This window comes from Sipha flava, unplaced genomic scaffold (genome assembly GCF_003268045.1).
Source record: "Sipha flava isolate LNK unplaced genomic scaffold, YSA_version1 256_pilon_pilon, whole genome shotgun sequence".
Lineage (NCBI taxonomy): Eukaryota > Metazoa > Arthropoda > Insecta > Hemiptera > Aphididae > Sipha > Sipha flava.
Genome location: NW_020272909.1, coordinates 403,081 through 430,713, shown reverse-complemented (window position 1 = coordinate 430,713; position 27,633 = coordinate 403,081). Strand labels below are relative to the sequence as shown.

Sequence of the window (27,633 nt, the reverse complement as noted above, 5' to 3'; positions counted from 1 at the left end):
TATATTAAACGTACGTATACAAATACATCTCAGTGGTACCACTTTTAGAGAGGGAAGGGGATAAATGCCCCTAGCGGCAAAATGTTGACAGTTATATTGAGTGCATTATTATTTTTCTTATAAAAAAATGTATAACATTGATTAACGTGTATTGTATACAATTTTTTAATCAATCAATAATTTTCTGATAGTTAATTATCGTATCAAATCATTTTGAATTGAATGTGATATGAATACGACTGATAGCGTATAAACCAGTGATTCCCAACGCCAGCACTACCATCCTTTGTGAGCATTTTTTATTTCGAAGGGGGTGCTAATAGGGGCGTTCATCTATCATTTACATTTGTATTGTTTATAACTAATTGTGATGAAATATGAAACTGCGTAGAATAAAAAATAATTTAAAATACCAAATGTAATACGAGTATATAGAATTATGTAAGTATAATATTTTTAGATGTTTATACAACATCTAAATAATTATCTAATCGGACTATAGATTCTAGGTATTAGGTAGATGACAATAATAGTTTAACGTTATTATTGTCTTATGGGACTTATCGTATCCGTCGACATACTTGGTCGAAAAAGACTTTAATCCGGTTCAACAACTTTTCAATCAAATCAAGAAACAAATTAGAAATATGTGAAAGAGGAGATTTAAGACAAATGCTGACTTCTATTGAACCAGATATAATTTCGTTGGTGAGAAACCATCAACCTCAGGGCAGTAATTAGTCACATAAGCATGTTTTGTGTTATTATTTTATATTAGAAATTTCAAAATTAAATTATATAATTCATATTATTAGTAAGTATTTAAATATAAAATTAACTAAATTGTAGCGTTAAAATGTTAAATAATATTTTTCTATAATTAAATAGCTAATTAAAAAATAAAATCTTAATCTTTTCAAAATATTGATTGGGAGAGGGTGGTATGAGATTTTTAAAATATAAAAGGAGCGTTGAGTAAAAAAAGGTTGGGAAATATTGGTATAAACGAATGATTACTATACGAATTCAAGGTATATTTATATAAAAATGTATAATGTATACTCATATTTTGTGGTGTTTTCTAGTATCTATCTACTCGTTATCTACTATTTTTTTATAAGAAGAAAATTGTAATAAGACTGCTGATTAAATTTTATAATGGTATTATTTATTATGATCTTTTAATTGAACAAAACACTTTGACATTGTATACTGTTAAACCCTAGAATGTACATTTTAATATATTATTCAAAACCATGGGTGGAACTCGGGAAATTTTTATGGGGAGGGGAGGCACAAACTTTATCTTATATTAATATACTATATAATTAAAGATTTTATGTACTTAATTTGTATCATGCTGTATTATGATGGTAAATGTCATTAAACAAATACATTTTGATTAATCCGTTAATTTCTTTTTATAGTTCAAACAATTATATATATTTATATATCAATTAAATAATTCTTACAAATCTTAAATATTTTTTCTATAATATTTTTCTAATTAATTTACAAAATACAAAGGGGCATTTCTCCGTTAAATTTTTCGAGCTCGCAATTGTCTCCTCTCCCCATCAGTTTACGCCTTTGTTCAAAACAAACAAGGGACATATTTTTTATTAATTGAAGGTGGAAAGGGAAGGTCTGTGATTGTACAGAGTAGTGACAGGTTGGGGGGGGGCAATAAAATCATTTCGCCCCGGGACGCATGTACTCTAAATGTATCATTGACACATCTATAAATAAAATTATAATTGAGTGTATGTATATTATATATATCGTTATGATCATTATAAAATATAAAATGCCCTCAAAATACATGAAATTATATTCTTATAATCGATCAATCCTATATTTACGTATTCTGTAACGATTTTATCTAAATCTAAGAATGGTCTGACTACGAAATATCTACGAATTTATAGATAATTTAATATTGATACGTATAAAATATAAACATTATATAGCCACTTATGCTAAGCTATACGAGTATAGCCAAGCAAAATGAAATTATTTTAATATCGCATTAAATGATGTAATAAAATTGTATGCTATTAAGTATATAGGTCAAAAGTATTAAATACTTTGTGAACCGTACAAATAAAACAATGATTTTCATTTTTTAATATTATTCGCTACGTCATTATACAAACACAAAGTAAAAATATGAATTGTTTAAATAACCGATTTTGGTTTGAAATTATAAAAACATGTACTTAATTTGAAATATTTGAAGGTGTGGAGAAAATGTGAATTTTCAAGTATCAACGCAATAATAAAACACTCATTTAAAAATCAAACAGAATAATTAAAAATTATTATAATATATGTGTAATGGAAGAATGGTATGATTAAAATAACGAATTAATAATCTTCATATCAGAATAATTTTGGAAAACACTGCATAATATACTAGGTACTTTTGAAGTAATATACTAGTGTTATATTCATCTATATATCTATATAACGTGTACAATGTACACTGTACATGTCATTTTGTAATACTTGTATTGACTATCAATCTGTCATGTAAAAAACATTCATGTTAAAAATTCTTTCTTTTGATGATATCTTAAGCCACGTGTTTATGAATCAAACCCTTGCACTTTTTACTTTAAGGATACAATTAGAACGGGAATTTCAATAATTAATAAAGAATTGCTTCAATCATTCATTAAAATCTTTTGGATCGACTTATCTAAAATAAATAATTTAATATATAAATTATATCTAATACATACTGAGTTATATCCTAATTTATTTTTGTCCCAATTCTCGCAGCCCACCTTGTTTACAGAACGGTTGTATTCAATCATATTTCTTGTTGTTTTATGATGCAACGTATAAAAATAGTTATCTAATTACCGAAATTCGATAAAAAACGAAACGGTCGCAAAGTACTGGACAATAAGTTTGCTTGTTGTTCTATCATAATATTTGCAATCGATACATGAAAATAATTGTATATAAAATGTAATTTCTAGTTGAAAAAAAAATATATATATATATATATAATGCGATATTGGAGAAGAGCTCCGACACACAGGATCAAGGGTGTATTTGAGTTGAGGTCATGGAAGGGAAACTAATTTTCTTCAATACAAACTTAAAAATAATTTACAGTTCATTACCTACAACTCATGTTCCTGTTAAAATGATAACATATTATAATGATAGCCTAGTAGTTTATATTCTTAATTATTTATACATTACATTTTTTAAATAAATCAATGTATTATATTCATAAAAAATACGAACCATGGGGGGGGGGTGAATGCCTCCTTCGCTCTACCCCTCAAATAGGCATTTGCATAAGATTACACGTTGATTTTTCAGTTATTACAAATAAAAAAAAAAGTGAAGCGATATCAACTATAATCCACGAATAGTAAATTTCGACGTACTTCATTGGGCTTCATCAAAAACGACTATTCCTAACCGTTAGGGTTACCGGGTAGTACTCGTGGCAATGGATAAAGTACAGACGACCATTTTCACAGTATATAATTTTGAAAACGTAAATTATAGATATATACGCGTGTCTTTCATTGTCCTCCTTGAATAACTTCGCGAATTATATCTCGATAAACTTCTCGTTTCACGTCGGTTCTACCTGTATATTTTACATTCCTCCGCGTAAACGCCATTTGCGAACGAATTAATTGCAGCGTTGAAATCGCAAACGTCGATTCCGTTCCACACTCATCTCGTTCGAGGCAATATGTGTCGTGAATAACAAGTAATATTATAAACTTGAATATTTTCAAATAATTTACAGAATTTAATGGATTGTACACGATACCTATTTATTCTCTTGTAAATGTTATGTGCAAATCAATTAAATCATGTAGCCCTCAATAAAATTGCTCGAACAAATTTATTATTCGTCTTCAAAACCTTTATATTCAGTGTATCACGGTTAGAGATTTTCAAATTTACTTTAAAACAGTAGTTCAAACATAGTTTATTACTTTATTGTCTTAAATGACGTTACAAATATCTTTGAAAAACAGTTTTCAATCTTTTCTAATTTTTGCTGACGATCTAAAACTTAATTTACTACTTTATTCAATTGATGGTTGTGCTAAATTACAATCTGATTTCAATAGATTTTATTCGTGATGCACAACAAACGGACTTAGCGTAAGCGCTGAAAAATGCTCACAGATAACTTTTTCTCGTCTAAAATTAAACCTAAAATTTAATTATACAATTAATAGCTCTGACCTTACGATAGTAACACAAATAAAAGATCTTGGTATATTATTATCAAATGACCAGTATTTCAATAACCATATAAATATGATGTGTAATAAGGCTCTTCGGGTACTCGGTTTCATACGTCGTAATTGCTCAGAATTTAAAAATTCGAACTGCATTAAAGTCTTATATTTTCTTTGGCCCGTTTGAACCCTCACCAGACCAATTTGGTAACGAAGATTGAGCGTATTTAGTTCAGGTTACTACGGGTACTTGCATATAAAACAAAAAAAATAAACTTATCTCTGAAACAGTTAATACTGGAATTTGATATTGAATTCCTTGATAAACGTAGAAAGTTAACTGATGTACTTTGGTTCCATAAATTATTGAAATTTCAAATCAAATGCCCTGAACTATTGAATCTAATACCTTTAAATGTCCTTTGTAACGCATGTATCACACACATTTTACCTCCTTACCAATCGCCAAAATTATAGTTTATACGCTCCAATTAATAGAATGCTGACAACAGCAAACACGATAAAAATGTTTGATTCTTTCAATGATAACTCAACCAGGTTAAAACGTTTAGTCTTAAGTTAATTCAACACTAAATACACTGTATTGTAACTTTTATTATGTAATCACCATGTTCAGAAAGAATAGATTAGAATATTCTATACCAATTAAAATTAATTGAATAAGTATTAATTATATATTTTGTTCATGTACTGTACTGAACCCTATAGAGCGTACATATATATATATATATATATATATATATATATATATATATATATATAAATAAATAAATAACAGGTCTAGCCCAGTTAGATAAGTTATTTATTGTCTCGGAGCATTTTGTTGTATACAATTAGTACAAGGTATTTATTTGTAACAATTGTTTATATGGCAATTGTTCGAATAAAACGTTTAACATCTTGGTTTTTAATTTTCCAGTTTAAATTTTATTTATGTTAAATGTTTGTAAGATGGAGACAATACATGTAGGTCTAGTGTCCGTGAAAAAACCAAACAGTTTTTTGAACTTTAAAAATAGTAGGATTAAATGTATTTTATAATTGCTATAGGCAGTGACGATTCCAGGATTTAATTTTTTTTTAGGAAGAGAGCCATAGTCCAAAATTCAGTAATAATTTTAGGGAGTTATTTCCTCATTCACAGTAATAACACTTGTTTATAATAACGATTATTGTTATATTTACTTGAACTCATAGTTACCTCCGCTGTAAGGTTAGTGAAACATAAATAAGTATTTATTATTAAAAACAGTTGACCGAACTACAGTTCGAAATAACTAAAACTATAAATTGAAGTGCTCATTATTAATTGAGAGTATTGTCTTTTTTTTTTTAATAACATGTTTATAAAATATTTATTAATATAGATGATTCGCATTCAAATTAAATTGTAATAATTTGATTTATTCAACTATGATATTTTAGTAATCTTACTGCCCGAACAACGCGTACCTATTTACATGTTTCGTATAGGTGTATAACCGCGGTGGTAGTTGCTAGTAATTTTCTTTCCCCTGGTAATTGCGATGCTCACGTCTGTACGCGGTTCTTTCATTTTGAAAAAAGTCACGGACAACCACCAGGCGGGTGGGAGGTGATCGCCCCCGTAGCCCTTCCTGTTATTTTATCCGTATCGCGGTATACACACAGGTGCCATCAACCTTATACGCGCGAACGGTGAACATCGAAGGTCGGGTTTTTCGAGGTTTTGACCAACTGCACGAGGCAAGCATGAACCGGTCTTGGCGAACAACAATAATTAGACGTACCGCGGCGTACACGACGTAGGTTTGCACGCACGGACAGCAATAATAATAATCATAACAGTACAGCATGTTCCGGCGAGTCCGAGAGGCGGCACGAGCGTTCTACGACACATATCCGTCGAGTGATTTGAACGCGCGATGCGGTGGGCACGGACAACGACGACGACGACGACGACGGTCAACAGTGCGTTCGCGGAGGCTACGTGTGCGGGTGGCGACGTCGCCGCGTGTCCTTACGATGGTTTCAACACGTGCGTTGCTCCAGTCGCGCCGCCGTCCGGGTTCCACCAACGCCCTAGTCGCGGCCGTATTCTTCTCGACGTTCTGTTCCGTCCGACCAACGGCCGCGGTCGACTTTTTGACCACGGTGAGTGTATTCAATACTATCGTAAACGTCGTACACAACTCATACGGCGGTGCACACGAATCGCGTACCGACACAGGTAGGCTTTTCGAACGAATCGCGCGAACGCGTATAAGCATTTTGTACATGAGCTCGGCGACTGTATTAAAATCAAGCCCTACGATTGGTTTATTTTTGAAAATGCCGCCAAATAGTTTATATAATCAATAATAATATTATTATCATAGAATTATGAAATCAGTTGTTTATTTCGTGCCAATTATTTGAATGTCAAAAACCAAAAACTATTATTATGTAGGTAGGTACCTACTCAATATAGTTAAATCCTTATATAATATAAATAATATGTACTAAACTGGAGTGTAAAAAGGTAAATACTAATTATATGTAATTACTAATTATATTAATACGCACGCATTCTATATTTACATATAAAAAATAATAAGTAAAAGTATCATTAAATACCTAGTTAATATATTATTTTTATTATTAATTACAAATTCAATTTTAAAATATTGCACATTCAATAGATTATAGGTATCTACGTAGGTATTATTCAACTGCTTATTATTTAGGATAGTTTTCCTTTATTATTTATAAATGTCCATAATCACATTTTAACATAGGTACTAGGTAAGTATCAGATTAGACTTTGTCATTTTTTATGTATAATTCAAATTTATTAGAAACCAGTGAATCTATAAACACACGAAGAAAATATAGGGTTTAAATAAATTAACTATATGAAATCAATTATTTATTTTGTACTAACTATTTTGATGAAATTGATATAGCTTGCAAACAATTATATATTATTTAGGTATTCTATGTGTTCAAGTAGGTAGATAATACTGTGAAACAGATATCTAGTACTTATTTAAATTTAAAATTGATGATTATATAAATTTTTATACTAATACAATTTTAGAATTGTATTTTATATGTCTAACCCATATTTACTTTAGGATTCTGCCTATTAAAAATAATACTTTTTAGTTAAGGGGCTTCACCACCACGTCTTTTTTTAACAAAAACTACTGTTTCTAATTCCAACGCTACGTGTCGAAAATTATCACGATTTTAATTCTGAAAAAATATTCGGAGCTCCGTAATATGTACAAGGGAACGACCGAGCCACATTCTTAATTTTTGTAGTTTGAATTGCAATAAATATTGTTGTAAATACAAAAAAATACAAAATTTCAAACTTAAATATTTAATTAACTAAATACAATTTTTAAAATGTGCCTCGATCGATCCCTCGTACATATTACGGATCATCCAAATATTTTTTCAGAATGAAAATCGTGATAATTGTCGACACATAGCGTTGGAATTAGAAACGTATGTTGGAATGAAAAATAAACATTTTTTTGCGATCACGATATTACCTGATGACATGTGCGTGCGAGTGCGTGCGAGTGCCCCCCGTACCGCTATCGCACCGCGTTTAGCTAAATAAACCTAAACAGTGTAATATAATTGGATACATTATTTCGTGGTATTCTATAATAATGTTAGCAATTATATTTCCGCGCCCTGATATTAATATTATACACCTATATTAGATGTTATTATAATTTATTATCGTTCTGTATTTCAATTTTGAATTGATTATTTAGTCACTATTCAGCTTTCTTTCTGTAAAAGCTATTTAGTTATTGTAATTAGAAAAATTTTAATTTTACCTAAATAATACTATTTTATCACAATATTATAATAATTAAAAAATAAGTACCTAATTGTAATAATCAACAATTTATTGTATGAACTGCACTAACAGAAAATTTCGTAATTATTACTCTCACTGATTGTTTATTTATTATGTATACTGTTTCTATGACTAATAATACTACATTATAATGACAATAGTTGATGTTAAACTATTTATGTCCTAAACTCCTAAACTATATTATACTAATGCAATAATACTTGAACTATTCATCAAAATATACACAATATACCTATCTATATTATCTGGCAAAAAAAAAAATAATAATAATCTAAAACTCTTCCTGTTTTTTTATATTATATATTATGGGTCCACGTATAAACTTAGAATTTAGAATTCTGGACCGCATAAATCTAAACTGTACATATCTGGAAAGTACATTATCTGGACCGTATGAATCTGGATACGATTACGCATGTATTGGCACTCGTCGCTACACTTCGCAAATCGAAAATATCCCTTGGCTTGTTACGCAAAACCACTTAAATTAGGTAACAGGGACAAAATAAATGTGGATATGCAGATATATATATCCAGATTTGTACGGTCCAGATAATCTATACCAATAATAACTATACAAATTATTTTACACTGCGGACTATATTATTATTTTTCTCAATTCATAGCATAATAAGTTAAAACTAATGAACCGAATTCTCCGAAGCCATCTAATAGTAGTATCTAATCTAGTAAATCTATAAATAACGTGGGAATAATACACGATACATTTTCGTTAATTATAGAAAATTATATTAAAAGTTTTATTTTATATGTTCAAGGGTCAACTCATCGAAAAACATGGCCATTCGGCGGGATACAGTAGATACTCCGTGCCGACCGAAGACGGATATTTGGTTAATTTGTTTCATATCAAAGGTCACGGTGGTCCACCGTTTTTGCTTCTCCATGCCCTCATGGGAGCATCCGACCAATGGTTTCTAAGGGACGAACATCACGATTTGCGTACGTATAGTGCTGTGTTTGATTTGTTACTTTAAAAAAGTTATAATTTACTTTACTCATTAATGATTACTTAAATATAATAACATTACATTTTATGTTAACCAAATAAAATTGTAATGATATTATTTTACTTTTAAATTAATAAAGTAACTACGTTAATTTTAAGTGATGATTGAAAAAAAAATTGAAAAATTGAAGTACCTATTATAATAAATACTATAAAAAATAATAATAATGCTACTACTTACTGCTGTATGCTTATATAAGTTTGATGAACTGATCTTGGATGTTGATGACGGTTTCGAACTATCGACACATAAATTAAAATAAACATTATAATTTTTTCTATTATCCGGACTCAAATACAATTTTATAAACCTATCATATTAGGGTCAAGAAAGGTTTAATATACCTTCTTTACGATTCATTTTCTAATTTTCAAACTAAAACGTAAAAATATAAAATTATAATTACAATATAACACATGCCTGTTGCAGAATCTGCTAATCCGAAGGGGCGTCGTTCAAAACCGCACACTTTTATATCTTAATTCCACATATTTTCGCCAAATTAAACCGTTCAATACCGCACAAATTTATATATATATATATATATATATGTTACGGGTAATGTCAACATTATCCGGCTAAAGTCGACATTAGCCAACTGTTATCATTACCCACCATGAATATTATTAAATGTTGGCTATTGTTAACATTAACCGGATAATATGATATTAGCCAAGAACTTTTGGATAATGCCTTAACAACATATCTCCTCCGATATTAATAATTTGAAATTTATTCAAACGATGAGATTTATTGCCGTCTTTTAATTCATTAATTATATTCAAATATTTTTCATTATTTTATTAAAAATGTAATCTAAAATACTTAACAGTTTAACACTAATAACACTGTACTTGCAATTATCACATATGAAAACTGAAAGCAGACTAACAATAGATAAATGCGCAACGTCGTATTTTGTATAACACATATAAAATTATAATAAAAAATGTTATACAATTAAGATAAATATTAAACCCATACATCGATATATTCTTCACTTCATCGGTAAAATAACTGACTAAATCGGTTACAAGTCAAAATAAGATATTATACTCTGGAAGTCCGACGCTTTATTATTGTATAGAAAATTGCTAATAAAAACTCTATATTCTATTTAATATACAACTTTTAACATTATCCAATATTGACTGGTTAAGGTTAACATTATCCGGATAACGTTAATAATTTCTGCTTATAAACGAAAAATTACACATTAGCCATAACAGATGGCTAATGTCTACTTTAGCCGGATAATGTCGACATTAGCCAAATGTTAACATTACCCGTAACATATATATCAATTACGTATACATTTATCTAAAATAACATGAGTGCACCTCGTGACTGAGTGGGGTCACTCGCTAGCTGCGCTCGCTCGGACAGTTAACGAAAATATCCCCCGATTTGCTATGTAACATCACCCCAGGTAGGTCCCAGGGTAAAAAAAGATTTTGTATGGGACTCATACAGAACTGGCAACGTGAACTGTACATGCAAGTAAGTGTGGAGAGAGAAAGGAACTGTTAACCAAATGTGTGCGGTTTTGAACTATCAACCTTTCAAATTTTCCTTTTTATCAATAGAATAAATATGTGCGGTTATGAATGGTAAGTGTGCGGTTTTGATGACCGCCGATCCGAAGGAATGAACTGTAAAATCCGGTTTTTTTAACGGAAATGGAAACGGGTCTGATAAAAATAGAAAATGGAGTAGATAAGTAACATAGTTATTCACACTATCCGTTTCAATTAACGGATATCCGCTGGCCCGTTAACCGGTGACTCGATATTTTTCGGTCACCGGAACGTTTTTGAAACTGACCGTTTTGTCAATACTATATTAATCGATATAACTTTTTACATTTCCTGATTTCGTATCCGATAATCATTATGCGATACCCGTTTTTAAGTTTTGTTTATTTAAGAGTAGTTAAGTTTTTAGTTGTAAATTCGTATTCATCGACGTCGTGTTTCGTGGCATATTTTATTAGGTACAATTTTTCTACAAAACTAATTATTATAAACGAAGAACGACAAATAATTTGGGATAAAACTTTTTTAACATCATGATAACAATATCAAATAATCATTTAAAAATTAAAAACTTCACAATATTTGCATATAACTGGAATTGGAACTGGATAATATCGAGTTGTAAATTGTAATAAAAGTCCATGTTGCTGTTAATTAAACGGAATATGTGCAAATTAGAGATGTAAAATTTACGTATTTTTTTTTTTTTTTTTGATAATTTACCAAGAAAAGTCTACATAAATTTTGTTTATTTTTGTATGTCACCATAAGAACATCCCTAGGAACTCCTCACTTTCTCTTTTTTCATGAACTTATAACCATAGTAAAATTATATTTTAATTTTTACTGGATAGTAGGGTATTCATGGTATTATAAATTTAATATGACATTATATAAATTGTATATAACATAGGTTCATAGTAACTATCCAAGGATGTATATAGTATGATAGTGAATAGTATCTACAGCCGTGGTACTGTCATAGGAATGGTTACAGTTCATAGATCGAGATGTCAATAAAATCAAATTTATTAATAGCACGGTTGTAAATAAATTTATACTTATATTATATTTAAAACCGAACTATTATACTTATATTATATTTAAAACCGAACTATTAATAGCGATAATAATTGTATGTATATGTTATATAATATTAACAGTAGTTGTGGGGATGTTGAACGTTTAATGTTTTAAGTTTCATAATATCAACTATTCCATTTTATTGAAATGTTATGAATATTAATTTCGTAAAGACGTTTAATTTAAGGTGATATGTGCTAATTTTTTTTCGATAAAAAAATATTTGCCTGTAAAAAAATAATTGATAAATTTACTGATCTTACATCTCTAGTGAAAATATTGTACATTTTTTTATTTTATCCGATTCGTTTCCGTTGCCGTTAAAGAAACGTACTTTGAAAAATATCTTGTCCAGATTTTATTGAAATTATAAAATTTAATAATATACAATCGAGTCGCGATAACTCGAAGTTGAATGGGAATAAAAATTAAGTTCCAGATATGTATTATTTAAGGTACCCAACTAGAATTCATCAAAATTAAATCAAAACCGAATTTTTTTTTTTTTTTTTTTTGGCTTATTCCGGACCTTGAAGGTCCATCGCCGCTTCTACTACACCTCTCCACACTTCTCTGTTCTTCGCCAGTTGTTCTCCTTCTCTAATCCCCAGGAGCTTGAGGTCTTCTTTAACCCGGTCTGTCCATCGCTGTCTTGGCCTTCCTATCGGTCGTTTTTTATTTGGTTTCCACATTGTGACATCATATACTGTTTGGCCCTCCGCTCTCCATACATGCCCGGCCCAGCTTATTCGTCTGCTTTTAAGTATTCCCACTATGTTTGGCTCATTGAACATTGCCCTTAATTCTGCATTAGTTCTTCGTTCATATACATTTTCCTCGTTTCTTTTGGGTCCATAAATTCTTCGCAGTATTTTCCTTTCAAATAGTAGTAATCTTTTCTCGTCCGACTTTGTTGATGCCCATGCTCCACAAGCATACAATACTATAGGTCTAATGAGTACTTTATATAGTCTAATTTTTGTATTTTTGGAGATTAATCTTGATTTAAATATAGGTACGAGCGCAAAATAGCTCTTATTTCCTGCAGTTATTCTCCTTTTAATCTCATCATGGCTGTTTGCTTGTTGGTTAACATCTACTCCCAGGTACTTAAAGTTTGTTACCCTTTCAAAGGTAAATCCACCGACTACTAACGAATTTTGTACTTGTTCTCTACGTGATACTATTAAGTATTTCGTTTTTCCTTCATTAACTTGTAGTCCAATCTCTTTTCCCTTACTTATTAGTTTTTCTGCCGACCGTTTTAGGTCCTCTTCGGTTTCTCCCATAATTATTATGTCATCAGTATACGCAGCTAGTGTGATTTGGTGTCCTCCTCTAATTCTTAGGCCCGTGACATCATCATCAAGTACTTCTCTCACTACCGATTCTAGGGCTATGTTAAATAATGTGGGGGATAACGCATCTCCTTGTCTAAGACCTGTTTCAACTGAGAAATCTTCAGATATTTCTCCGTTGAACTTAACTATACACTTGGACTTTTGCACACATGTCTTTATCAATCTCACCAATTTTGTAGGGATTCCGAGTTGGGTCATTGCTTTCCATAATCTACCTCGATTTACGGAGTCATATGCCTGTTTGAAATCAACAAATAGTAGGTGCACATCTATGTCGAACTCGTGACTTTTCTCTACTATTTGTTTTATTGTATGAATTTGATCCACTGTAGATTTCCCTGACGTAAAACCTGCCTGATATTCCCCTACTATTTCCCTTGTGTATGGCTTGATACGGTTCAGTATGATGTTTGAAACTAATTTGTAACAAGTGTTTAGTAAGGATATTCCTCTGTAATTCTGGCAAACCATAGCGTCTCCTTTCTTGTGAACCGGGCATAGAACTGACATGTGCCATGTTACTGGTATTTCTTCTTGTTTCCATATATTATCTACTAGTCGTTTCAGTCGTGTCATTAGTTCTTTTCCTCCTTCTTTCAGTAGTTCTGCAACAATTGTGTCTTCCCCTGGTGCTTTCCTATTTTTCAACATATTTACTGCCCTTTCTACTTCTTCTAACGTGGGTTCGTCTAATCTCTGTTCAACCGTGTTGAGGTTTTCTTCCACTTCTACTCGAGTAGGTTGATTCAGCATTGTTTCAAACATGTTCCTGAACTCGTTTGCAGCCTTTTTTTTATCCGTTATTAGTAATCCTTCTTCATCCTTTATAATTGTTGCTTTTGTCTTAAATCCATTCTTAATTTCATTCGCCTTTTCAAAAAAAAGTCTTACATTGTTTTTATAGCTGTTTTCTATTATTTCAAGTCTAGAATTTTCCCATGCTCTTTTCTTTTTTCTAAACAATTGTTTAGTTTCCCTTTGTCTAGCCGATAGTACTCTCTTATTTTCCTCACTTGAGTCTTTTAGCATTTTTATTCGGGCAATATCTCTTTCATTATTCGCTTTTTTACATTGTTCATCAAACCATTTTTTCCCCCTTCTTCTTTCTTCAAATCCTAGGACTTCTGTGGCCACCGTTTTAATCGAGTTTTCGATCTCATTCCATAGATTATCTACGTTATTATCTACGTTATTTGAATTCTCCGTCAGATTCAAGGTCTCTTTTAGTTTGTTCTTGTACTGTATATTGATTTCTTGGTTTTTTAGGTCTTCTATGTTAAACCTTTTGATAGAGACGTTCTTTTTTCTCCATTCAACTGACAGACGTAGCTTGATTTTTGCTCTTACTATAAAATGATCGGACATTGCGCTGCTACCTCTCATGCTCCGGACATCCATGACGCATCTCTTGAAACGTCTGTCCACTACAACATGGTCTATTTGGTTTTTTATTTGTCCTGATGGTGATACCCAGGTTTCCTTGTGTATATCCTTATGTGGGAATGTGGTGCTACTTATTATCATATTTCTGGTTGTAGCAAAATTAACTAATCTTGTGCCATTATCATTTGATGTTCTATGCAGGCTCTCCTTCCCAATTGTTGGTCTATACTCTACCTCCTGCCCTATTTTTGCGTTAAAATCTCCCAATAAGATTTTTACCTTGTTGGTCGGTATCCGGTCGCACTCATTTTCCAAATTTTCGTAAAAAATATCTTTGATTTCATCTTCTTTGTCTTCAGTTGGGGCGTACCCGTTAATTAATATCACATTAAACCATCGGCACTCCAGCTCCATATGACAAATTCTGTCATTCACTGCCTTAAACTTCTTAACTCTATGTAATATTTTGTCATTCACAATGAAACCAACCCCACCCTGATGTTCATCACCACCACTATGGAATACCGTTCAATTTCCAGTTTTTAAGCTTCCTTCTCCCGTCCACCATACTTCTTGAATCGCAATAATGTCCAGCCGATATCGTTCAAGTTCCAATATCGCTGTCGTCAGATTTCCAGGTTTATATAATGTTCGTACGTTCCAGGTTCCAGTTGTAAAATCCTTAAGCTCCACATTTTCCATCCGAGGCATATTTTGTAGTTGTTTCGTAACCAGGTTATTTTAACACTGTAGGGTGGTTAGCCCTACGAGAAACCCCCAACCTGAAGGACCAGACTACCCCAACCAATTAAGGTCAGGGTAGGGCTATTGCGATGCATTTTTAAGATGCATCGGGCGGTTGGGGCGCCACTTTCCCTACGCCTTAACAAAACCGAATTATTTAATGAAATATAATTTTAAAATTTTATGATAAAAAAACGTTATGATAAATATATGTACATTGATGTTATATAAAAACTAAAATAGATAGTGTTTTAACTTTTTTTTGAAACAATTTACAATTACATTTAGTTGTACATTACGCCATGCTTTTTTACACATGCACATAGATTGTAATAGGTTTATTGAGGATGGTCTGCTTTAATCAATAACGTAAACAATTTTTTGAAAAATTTCTTTGCGGTATAATATTTTGAAATGTATTATTATTCCCTGATCCGTTGGTTATACTATAACCATGATAATTTGGTTGTAGTATTTGGAGGTAAAAATTCGATTATTACAGATTTTAAATTAATATTAAAATGAGCTATACAGTTATCAATAAATAATAAAACATTTCTTTGATTTAATCGCATTTATTACTTGTATAAAATAATTTTCATTAAATTTTCGTTACACAGTAAATTACATTCATTAAAATGTAATGAAATTACGTAACACTTAATTATAAAAGTAACGGCATTATAGTAATGCATTACATTCCGTTGCGTTACTACTCAACATTGGTTTAGTATAACATTATATTGAATACGTGACCGAGTGTTGCAACGAAAAACTTAATAATCCTCCTCTTGTAGCTTCGATCTTAGCCAACAACGGTTACGACGTGTGGTTGGGAGACTTCAGAGGCAACTTATACTCTAAGCAACATACGTATCTCAATGCAACAGACTCGGAGTATTGGAAATTCAGGTAAGTTAAAAAAAAAAAATTAAAAAAAGTTGATTATAATAATAAATTATTACACTCGTAAAGATACTATAATGGTTTATAACTAAAGAGCGGATTTTTAGGTTCTCAAAAGCTTAAAATATGATGCTAATATGATCTAAAAAAATCCTAAATAAATCTCTAAATATTCCTTAAACTTGTAAATATGCGATTTTTTTTTCTTAAATAGTTCAATAAAAACATTAAATTACTGTTATGGGCCATTCCTTTGGTAACTAGTAAATTATTTAAATATAAACATTTAAAACATTTCATACATAGGAGCATAAATATAATAAAATAATGTATAAAAACAAAATAACAACAATGATTAACTTGTATGCATCATTCCTTGGTAAAAGATAAATTATTTAAATGGAAAAATGGATAACAGTTCCATACATAGGAATATAAATATAACAATCGAATTTTTTTTTCCTAGAAAAATCACAACTCGAGAAATTAATAAAATATGCTTTTTTATGAACAACAATTGAACATATTCAAAAATATGAAAATAGGCTAAATATTCTCTTATGTCCAAAATATGCTAAAATATGTAAAATAAATGCTTTCCTACGAACTCTATGATGGATAAATCGTCCACATTATTTATCCTTGTAAATCTGTATAAAGTCAATAAAAATATTTTAAAAACCCAAAGATCCGCTCTCTATTTATGACTAAAAAAAAAAAAACAAAGATATTTTGATATAATTAAAGAAAACCATTATTTTTCACAAATATTTTATAAAAAAAAAAAAAATTGAAATAGTGTATAGTAATTTTTTTTTCAATCATTATTAATACGTTATTGCTATACTCGTTATAATTTAAAATACATATTTCAGCATTGACGAGTGGGCGTTATACGATGTTCCGGCAATGATCGATTTTGTGTGCAACAATACCGAATATGATAAGACGTACCTGGTCACGTACTCGATGAGTAGCGCCGTTGTGTTGGCCACCACGTCTGCAAGGCCAGAGTATAACGACAAAATCATCGTCAGCTATCACCTGGCTCCGTTCGTAGCGTTCACCAACATTAAATCCATTTTGTTACGGATTGGCGTACACTTTGGTCAATTCTATCTGGTAAGTTTACCGATAGATTACCTAGGTACGTGTTATGTTATCAGAAGATTTTTCACCACTTTTCGAAACGGTTTTGATCATAAAATACCAGCTGTACCTGGTGACGTAGCCATAATTTCTGAAAAATGTTTGAAAGTGCTTTGGGAGAGAGAAATTGTGTTACTGGAAAATTAAAATGAATAACAAATCTTGTCTTACTCAAAAACTTCTAGACATATCGTATACACGAATAGAAACAAGAATGATTGCCGATTTACCCAAGTAGGTGATCATAAGTTGGTAACCATAAGAAGTAAGAGTTAAATATTAGAAAAAACATTGAATAAAATTAGATTTTTATTGACAATATTTGTCAAGAGACTCCGCAGTGAGAGTGTAAAAGTTGGAAATTGTGTAAACACGAATAACATAATAAATAAGTTGCAAGCATAAGCAGGAATTTAGGGGAGGACTGAGTGGGCTGCAGCCCAGGGGCCCCCGCAATTTTATATTTAAATTAGGATACAAAAAAAAATATTTTATTTATATTTATTTATTTTAATTAAATAATATTGAACTTTATTTGGACATTTCAAAAATTTAATTTTTGCTAACTATAATAATAAATGTATTCGCGTTTATTGACAATGAACGGTGTCTAAAAATCTAGATAAGATAGGTTTTTATACCGTCCGTGTGCACCTTTGATTATAGTAAATGTGTTTTTAAATATACATATGTGAACTGGAATGATGCGCCAAAATGTTGTAGTAAACACAATGATTAACGAAAATAATTTACCGTTAGAATTATGAGATTAGTTTTTGGAAATATCATAAAATACACATTACAGACTATCCATCTATAGGTAAATTATTGTTATTTGTTCGTTACACTTATTGCGAGACAGATGTTTGTTAATATTAGTTGTGTATACCTACAATAGTTTCAGACTTCAGTAGTCTAGTTGTTCTTATGTTATTAACCAATTAATAGTGTTATAATTTAAAAATGGAAGAAGATCGTTATAAATTAAAGCGATATTATATGAGTGGTGCAGATAAACTTAAATTGGCAAAATAAAAAAGATAAAAAAAATACAGAAATAATTTCAAAAATTAGACATATTACTGTTTTTCATAACACAGTCTAACACAAAATCTGCTTCTGAGGTTAGTTCAAAGTTTAACAATTACTATATGAAGAATAAATATTACTTTTAATATTATATACAGTATTTTATGTATTTAATATTAAACCCTTTCAGTCCCCATGTACATTGTAATGTACACGCATTTTTATATTTGATAGTAAATTAATGATAAGAGCTACGCGCTTGCTTGAAATGTCTATGAATTGGTGATGTTTGGGATTAGGAAAAATATATTTCGGATAAGTGTTACCAACAATACAAAATACAACTAGAACATTTTGAATTGCCTGACTGCAATGAAATTGAAAATTGAAATGACATCCCAGAAGTTGTTGTCCCCGAATAGTTTAACATTGAAAAAAAAATATGAAATGGCTATACAGAATCCTTTTAGACATTCAAAAGTAAATTTAAATGATAACTACTAAATATGATTATAAATGTTATTTAATAAGTAAAAAAATATATTTTCTTGTTTATGTGTAAGGGGCCCCCACAATGCATTCCTTCCAGGGGCCACCACATACCTAAATCCGCTCCTGCAGCATAAATACTATGTAATGATCGTACGTAATAAGAATAAAATCAGAGAATTTTAATTAAATATATTCCCAATTAAGTGCAAGCAAAATGTTAACAATTAAAAATATTTTTTATATAAATGGAGTAAATGACCACATGCCGTACAGAAATTATTATAAAATTTGTAAATACGAGTACTTATACATTTGTAATAGGTAACTATTAAATATCTGTAAGGACAAAATAAACTGTATAAAACATATTTTTTATAATATAACGTAGTATGCCCCTACATTAAAATATATCTGGTTTTATTTTTAAAAGTAATATGGTCATTTTTAATCCAGTGTCATCATTTAGGTGAGATGTAACTCATGTATTTGCCACAGTTCAGAATGTAGCTATTCCAAAGTCGGTGCATCATCAAAGTATAAGTACCTACGTATTTTATAAAACCATTGACATGCTGTAAATCAGAAAAATGAAACGCGTACTTTAATTATCATACGCAATTGAGAGCGACAGATGTTATATATGTTAGATGTTAGATTGATGATTTTAACCAATTTTTGTCCATGGGTAACATTGATTTTATAATAAAATCAATGTTATTATATAGGCACAATACACAGTAATTGTTAGAATATTATATTTCGAGAGTGTTGAATTTGAATTAATGGATCATTGATAGATCTCGCTATCGTTGTAGTACAGGGCGAAGGTCTCGTGAGATCTATGTATAACAAAACAGCGATTTTTTTTTTTTTTCATTTGCTGTATATGGATAATGACCGAGTTTACCAGTTTTTTACTTTCGCTATATTGTGTTGAGTTTTGACCAGGTGCATATGCGCGACCTCGGTTACTTGTTTATTATGACTAACTGGCATCGCGTGATGCGCATAACGGTCCCAGTTAGGGAGGTAAGGTAATTTGGCCCTCTGTACGGTCCACGGACATACATATCAAAATTGTGAAAAATAAAGATAATTTTAATTTTCAATACTATAGTTAAAATAATATATGTATTTGTATAAGATATATTTGAATTTAATTTTTTTGTTTCGTATATAAAGTTTTTTGTCAAATTTCACAATCTAAAATTAATAAAAGTTCTAGAAAAATTAGTTACCGAATACTAAAAGTATGCTTTTTTAGCCATAGGTTTCTAATAATTATAAAAAAATATAATTTCTTTTAATTATGCCTAAGATATTAAAATCCTTTTTACACCACATGTATACAATGTGTACAATGAAGTTAAGAATAGGTGTTAAAATACCCAAATCATATTTGAAGTTGCTTATACTAAACGACATAACTTGCATTTATCAACAGTAGAGTACAAATCTTTTAAGTTTTAAGACAATTCTTGACAACTATTTAACTAAATTACTCAAATCATTCTAAAGAATCAAAAAATAAATAAAAAAATAAGGAAATTACAGTTAGGTATACCTCATTTATTAAATTTAAAAATGTACTTTATAATATTTACTATTGTCTGTTCTGTGTTTAGGATTAATTATTAAACATTTTTTAAATATTAGATAAGAGCATAATCTATTTCTATCCATTTATATCATTATCATTCATATCTATATCTATCCATGTATTGCGGTCTTTAGAGAAAAATTTAATTGATAGTGGATAAGTAGGATTCGGAATTATAGGATTTGCATATTGTTTTGTATTCTCTCGATTTATAGCAGACCAAACTAGAAATCCATGCTATACAATATTGAGACCAAAAATTAAAAATTAAAAATGCATATTTTGTTAATTTTAGAGAAAAAGTGTATATATTTCGTCGATTTTCATTGATTTTCGCATATTTGTGTGCATAGTTAATATTTTATAAAAAAATTAATTTTTTTCATTCTAAACCAATTTATTTCAAATAATGTTACATAACTTAGCGCTAATAATGCGGAAAACGTGCATCATATAAAACTCAATATTATTTTTTGTGGTTATTTATTGTTATTTTTTAAAGTCTACAATGAATTTAACGAAAATATTTATGGTTTAATGCAAAAGCAATAACAGGTATTATACAACATATATTTATTTCGTATTTTACAAATAATGAAAATATATTTGTTTAACTTTTTTTTCAATTCAATAAACTTTCAAATGCCATCCGATTATGCGCCACTTTTTAGTTTTCAATAATACAATTTTTTAAATCTAGATTTTTAGAATTTACTAATTAAATTTTAATAAATAAATAAATAAATATTTTTTTTTGCTTATTTCACATTTTTTTATGCTTATTTTATAATTTTTTCGTGCATATTTTGCTTTTTTGGCTCTTATAAAATCGGAATCCTACTGACAAGAAACATCTTGCAGCCATTCGGATTTACAGTCTTTAGACGGTTGTTCCTAGGCTTCCTACAACAGTTCATTTGTCGTATTTGACATTTGTAGTTAGTACAAATGTAAATAATCGGGTGATTAGTAATCGAAAATTTTCAAAATGCTGTGCCTAATAGGTATAAAAGAGAAAGAATAAAAAAATCTTACGTTGGAATTTTGTGGTAAATAAAGAAGTGAAATCAAACCTTAAAATGCTGTGCTTAAACTTGAAAAGTTGTCTAGTGAAAAAAATTTTACGCATGAAATTGCTCTTTTTAAAAAAAAAAAAAATAACAAAAATACGTAGAATAAAGTGCATCCTTGGACATGTGAATTTTTGAAAATAAATATGGAATGTTCTTTTCGATTTTTTTTTTTTTTTGTTGCTGAAAATGTGCAATTTTCTTTCGTCAAATTTTTTTGCTAGACAATTTTTCAAGTTAAAACACAAAATTTTGAGGTTTCATTTCATTTCTTTATTTGCCAAAAAATTGTAATATGAGCTCTTTTTTATTCTCTCTCTTTCGCATATATTAGGCACAGCATTTTAGGTTTGAATTTACATCTCTATTTACTTTAATGTTCTAACTTTTTTTTCTTGTATTATGGCACTCTCTTAGGCACAGCATTTTGTGGTTGATTTTAATTGTTTGTCTCAAAATTCAAATACTCCAATCCTTAAAAGTAAAGCACAGAAGACATTCTTTACTTCTCCGAAGTTTTTTTGGGGGTACCATTTACGTTAATAATAAATTAGTGGTTGACCTACCTAATTGCACTGTACAAAGGCAAACACAATTATTCTAGTTGTAATGTTATAAATTGTATACAGTGCAAAATATCCAGGTCTTATTGAAAATCTATTTAATTAATTACTCAATTAAAACTACTGTGCCATAAATCTGGATTCTCTGAAAGTAAATTGTCTATAAAACATATGTAAATAGATATGTATATAAAATAAATAACACGTGTGATATACAGCCGTATTATTCAAATTGTAATAATAATTTTTTTTATTTTACCGAAATCGCAATTATGTAATAATATAACGAGAAAACTAAATATAATTTTTAATAATATTCAGACACGGCACCAAAGGCGGCTCTAGCCCCCCAAAAAACAGTTCAGGCCCCTCCTTGAAAAAATACACGATATAATAAAGTCATAAAACATTATTTTTAAAAGAGCTATATCAAAGAATTTATGAAATATACTTTTTAAAAATTTGTAGTTTACTCGTATGTAAGTACGAATTTTCGTATTTTTGAAGATTTGTGTTTAAGGTTTTTAGATAGACTCTGAATAGTGTATATTTTTTTTACTTATTTACTTATGATTTATTACCATTTGTTCGCTTTCATCTAATTGTGGATGTATATCACAAAAATAATAATAGCTATATTAAGTTTAAATGATACAAAAAATGTTTGTATTTTATTTAAATAACCTCTAAATTTGTTGAAAAAACAGCCCATGTAAAAAAAAAATATTTGCCTCGCTCTGTCCTTCCCCCCCCCCCTGGAAAAAATGCTAGTACCGTGCCTGGTAATATGCCCAGTTTGGTCATAATATATCATGTGTGGTTACACTTTTCTCAGGCAATAGCACGAAATATTAAGAAGTTTGAGCTGTTTCCACGAAACCATTGGTCGATAAATTCCATATCGTTGTTCTGCAGTAAACAATCAGTTTTCCTTAACGCGTGCGTATCGTTACTGTCAGAATTTTTCGGATTCGACACCACCTCCAAAAACTCAACAGTGAGTATTTTTGGATTGTTATCGTAATTTTGTGATTGTATCTTCGTGCGATATTATGTATAATTAAAATCGAAAGAACAGTGTTTTATTGGTGATGTTTCAGATGAACTTGGATTTCAAGTTAGCTTACTCGAGAGCTGGAGTATCGTTAAACAGTATAGACCATTTACTTCAGATGATTCGAACTAGTAAGTTGAAAATTGAAAAAATAAATATGTTTAAACATCTTATATAGTTTTATCGAAGCAGCAGTATTTAATTAGTTGCTAGGGCTCACGGCATAATACACAATTTTTGTCGAAATACTCGTATTTAATATTTTTCAAATAATTTTTATGAATGATGTCCATCATCGGAGCAACTAGGGGGGCTAGGGGGCTTAGCCCTTTGGGCCAAGATTTAGCTCCCCATAAATATTCCATGTTATACATAATATACCATATATAGCATACTTAACTCACTAACTAACTTAACTCACAATAATGTCACATAAAAAAAAAGAACTTGGCTTGGAATCTAAAATATATTAACATGGTATATAAGAGTAGGGGTAATCTATAGAATATTTTAAGTTTTGGTAAGAGGGCTGTAGCCCCCTCCAGATTTTTTACCCTAGTTGCACCTATGATGTCTATTATGAAATATAAAAAAAATTCATTTTAATGAACAATTAACGTTTGAATAATTATTATTTCGAAAAAATATAATATAATTAGCCGTTTTAAAACTAAATCTCGAGTAAATTGGTGATTGTATAATATTTTAATATTTAGCATTTTTTATAAACCCGTTGAATATTGCAACTGCTTTAAAATGTCTTGAGAGAAATAATAACTTTGCCCTTCTACCAGTGAAATGCCCAGAAAGGACCCAAAGTGTCACCTGAACCACAATCACAGACAATCACGCCACTGCGTTGTCTAACCTTGTTCGGTGAGCCGCATAAACTAATTTTCATAGATCCCTTGGATAGGTTAGGTTACTACTATATACAGCAAGACACGCACTTTTTATAACAGTCTCTATTTCCAGGTAAATTTCAACATTATGACATGGGGTCTAGCAAGAATATGTGGAAGTACGGGCAACTTAAACCACCTGAATACGATCTACGTAAAGTCACGTCACCCGTTGTACTGTACTACAGCCAGAACGACAGGGTTGTCGACAGCGGTGTAAGATATGTTTTATGATAATTTATCAATTCAAGTTTACGAGTAGCGCAACTAGTACTTGTATTATAACGAATTATGATCTCAATACATTTTTAAATATTATTCCTCTAAAAATTGTATTTAGGGCTATATTGAAGTCTACTGGCACCCCTAGCGAATCACTGTATTTGTGCTCCCCTCCCCCCCAATCGGAAATTTGCATTTTTTTACAAAAAATCATTTGAGATATATAAAACATGTATAAAAACATAATTTACAAGGTAATAATTACTAATAAACTTTAATAACTAATTGTATTACTTTAAAATATGTATAAACAATCAATACATTATAAAAACATGTAATTTTCTTCGAATATTTTTGTTTTACAATTGTGTTAGATTATTTTAAATTTATTTAATAGAATATTACAATGGTAATTTTCTTGCTTTTATGGAGGCAAATTTATCGATGACACTATGAAATGAAATTGGTTTAACTACATCTTTTTCATATTTCGTGAAAAATATTACATAAGTAGTTTTGAAATTTGCGCCCCTGGCCCATCCACTTTTGCTCTGCACTGAATATGGCCCTAATGGTTTTTGCCTCAAAAATCATTAAAATTGCATATTAGTAAAAAAAAAAAAAGAAAAAGGCCATTCGTCAAAATTTTACCAATTTTCATAATATTTCGGGGGGGGGGGCATTATGGGTATTTCCACATTCACAAAACTGACTAGAGTTATTCCAAACAATCAGTGTTGATATATTATTTTGTATGATACATAATTGCGCATACATTCTTGAATAAATAACAATTCTTGTATTACAATAATTTATCAATTTTATTATAATTTGTACATTATTATAATTCTCATCGAATGGCCATAGTTTTCGTGGGTTTAATCAATAAAAAAAAAAAAAAAAAATTAAAAATTATTAATATATAAAACACAATTGTAATATAACATACAATGATTATTTGAATTATCACAAGATTTTTAAACGAATATATCGCTTTACCTCCGAATAAATTTATTTAGTTATATTATAGTTAACTATGAACCTAATATGGTTTTTGTTTAAAATTAATGTTAGTATAGATTAAATCACATTCAAAGTAGTTTATCAAGTTTAAAATTGTATGATTTACTATATAAACAATAATTAATTTATTATTATTTTATATTCATTTTAGAATTCTATAAAATTGTATATTATACTTTGATACAACAAAATAAAAATATATAATAATAGTATAAATTAATATATAATTTTTTTTTTATAGACCATACACAAGCTGATCTCGATTCTGCCGAATGTTTACCAGACAATTATCATACCACACAAGACATTTGGTCACATAGATTATTCATTTAGTACGAATGCTAAAACATTAGTATTTGATTCAATCATTAATATTGCCAGACAATTTAGAGTTCCACGAAATTATCCGCTATATAATGACTATTATTATTATTACTATAAATAATATTCTGTTTTTTTATAGTTTATATAACATTAAATATAAGTTTTTCGTTGTACATCAATATTAAAAAGAAAAATGTTACTACTAATTATACCAAAGTTAAATAAATAAATTTTACAACATTTTTTACTAAAACTCACCAGATGCTGCCTATTGCTGTGTACAATTATTTAAATTCAAAATGAACAAAAAGAGTAATATTTAATTGATCTTTAAAATTTTCCTAATATTTAATTTCAATATATATATGTACTAGTTAAAAATTCGTTAAAAATTCTACCTCTAATATGTCTCAAATTATGTATTAGATTCGTTACCTGTGATTATGTTAGCACTGTATTTTTATATATATATAGATAGATAACGGTTATACTTCGTAATAATCTTACAACGATATTCAATTTAGTTTATCATTATGTAATTATATTGATTTTACTGAGAAAAGTCTGACAATTCAAGTATTGAATGATATTTATTAAAGTGCATTTGGAACATTTTTTGCTTTTCCTTCTCGTGCGTACACAAATAAATCAAAAAGTTTTCCAACGCGTAAGCATGTCACATACAGCTGTCCATGTGAGAAGGAGTGGCGGATCTACAGAGATAGATATAGGGGATAGATCCTCCCCTACCCGTGGGCCGAGAGTTAAAAAAATTTTTTTTGCAACCAATACAATTTTTGCATGCACAATTTAAATAAAAACTATTTTTTTATTATTTCGTAACCAAGAAAGATACACTAGTATACATTAGTATCTAACTTCATATCAGATTACGGATATACAACTCGTACTTATATCATGACCCGGGATACAGCCATAGAGTAATGGCATAATCATCAAGAAAATTAAATTTTATTTTGTAAATTTAGTAGAATAAAGCTTATAATATCTATGTATATTATGTACGAAAATACTTTATATCTCCCTCTCATGATAAAATCCTAGATCCGCCACTGGTGAGAAGCATGGATTTTCCAAATTCAGTTTACACACCACACACTTGTAGCGATTGTCCTTGTGCTTTGTTCATGATAATTTCAAAAATGAGTCGCACAGGAAACTGCAAAGTTTTTCCAAAGGCATATCTGTTGGAATCATTGGGATGTGAAGCAACGAGTAAAACACGATTGTGTAAGTTTGTCCTTTTTGTCAACATGATTGCGTACGTTTGTAGATGGGCAACAAAAAGATGGGTAAGAAAAATAAACACGATTGCGTATGAAATTGTATGCAACGTTGTTAAATTTACTAATTTCGCTGTATTACATCTAAATATAGAATTCATATACAGTTCTATAATATTTCATAAAAATAATTAATAATAAAATAATAAATAAAATGAGGATAACTAAATAAAAGAAAAATAATTAATAAATAAATAAAATCGAATATTTTTATTTGAATAAAATTATTGTAAATAAATTATTTTAAAATGCTTAAATTTAGATTTCTTGACATCTATAGCCTACTAATTTTACTTAAACTCGGAAAATACTATATAATATAACGGAAATAACGGAATTTCGTTATATCTGATATCATTAACAATAAACATAGGTAATAAATGCAATAAAACACATATTATTTATTACCTTTTATAAGTTCTCTTTTATAGGCATGTGGTATACACCAATACCAGTATAAAAAATTGGTATCAACGTTCAAAACTTCGTACGTAATCGTGTAGCGCCGATAACAAAAGTACGCAATCGTGTTTTACCCGAGGCAACAGTACATCTTAGCCTTTAAACTTTCGGTTTAAAATTGTAACTTCGATAATGTTGTTTATCAACATTTTCACTGAAAGCCTGATAACGTTGCAGTATCGTAGTGGATTGATATTTTGTAGAAGAATAATGGGCACGCCAAATTTTAATGTTAGAACGTGCGGTGCCATAAGCGCATTTTTTTTTTTTTAATGCATTTTAATATC

The 27,633-nt window shown here is 29.6% G+C and overlaps 1 protein-coding gene across 4 annotated transcripts; it reads left to right on the top strand.

The window, feature by feature from the left end:
* Positions 1-6,012: 6,012 nt before the first annotated feature.
* Positions 6,013-25,716, top strand: LOC112684713 (lipase 3-like). 4 transcript variants are annotated; one of them, XM_025556359.1, is made up of 8 exons: positions 6,013-6,380; positions 8,889-9,072; positions 16,044-16,158; positions 17,028-17,274; positions 22,891-23,052; positions 23,134-23,240; positions 23,904-24,025; positions 24,085-24,176. In XM_025556359.1, the coding sequence occupies exons 1-7, from the start codon at positions 6,081-6,083 to the stop codon at positions 23,974-23,976; spliced, it is 1,188 nt and encodes a 395-aa protein (XP_025412144.1). In that variant the 5' UTR covers positions 6,013-6,080; the 3' UTR covers positions 23,977-24,025; positions 24,085-24,176. The 4 variants fall into 4 exon arrangements, with proteins under 4 accessions (XP_025412144.1, XP_025412145.1, XP_025412141.1 ...); XM_025556356.1 differs by lacking the exon at positions 23,904-24,025 and adding an exon at positions 25,498-25,716 and having other exon boundaries at positions 6,018-6,380; positions 23,129-23,240; positions 24,085-24,227; XM_025556357.1 differs by lacking the exon at positions 23,904-24,025 and adding an exon at positions 25,498-25,716 and having other exon boundaries at positions 6,021-6,380; positions 23,156-23,240; positions 24,085-24,227.
* The last annotated feature ends 1,917 nt before the right edge of the window (positions 25,717-27,633 follow it).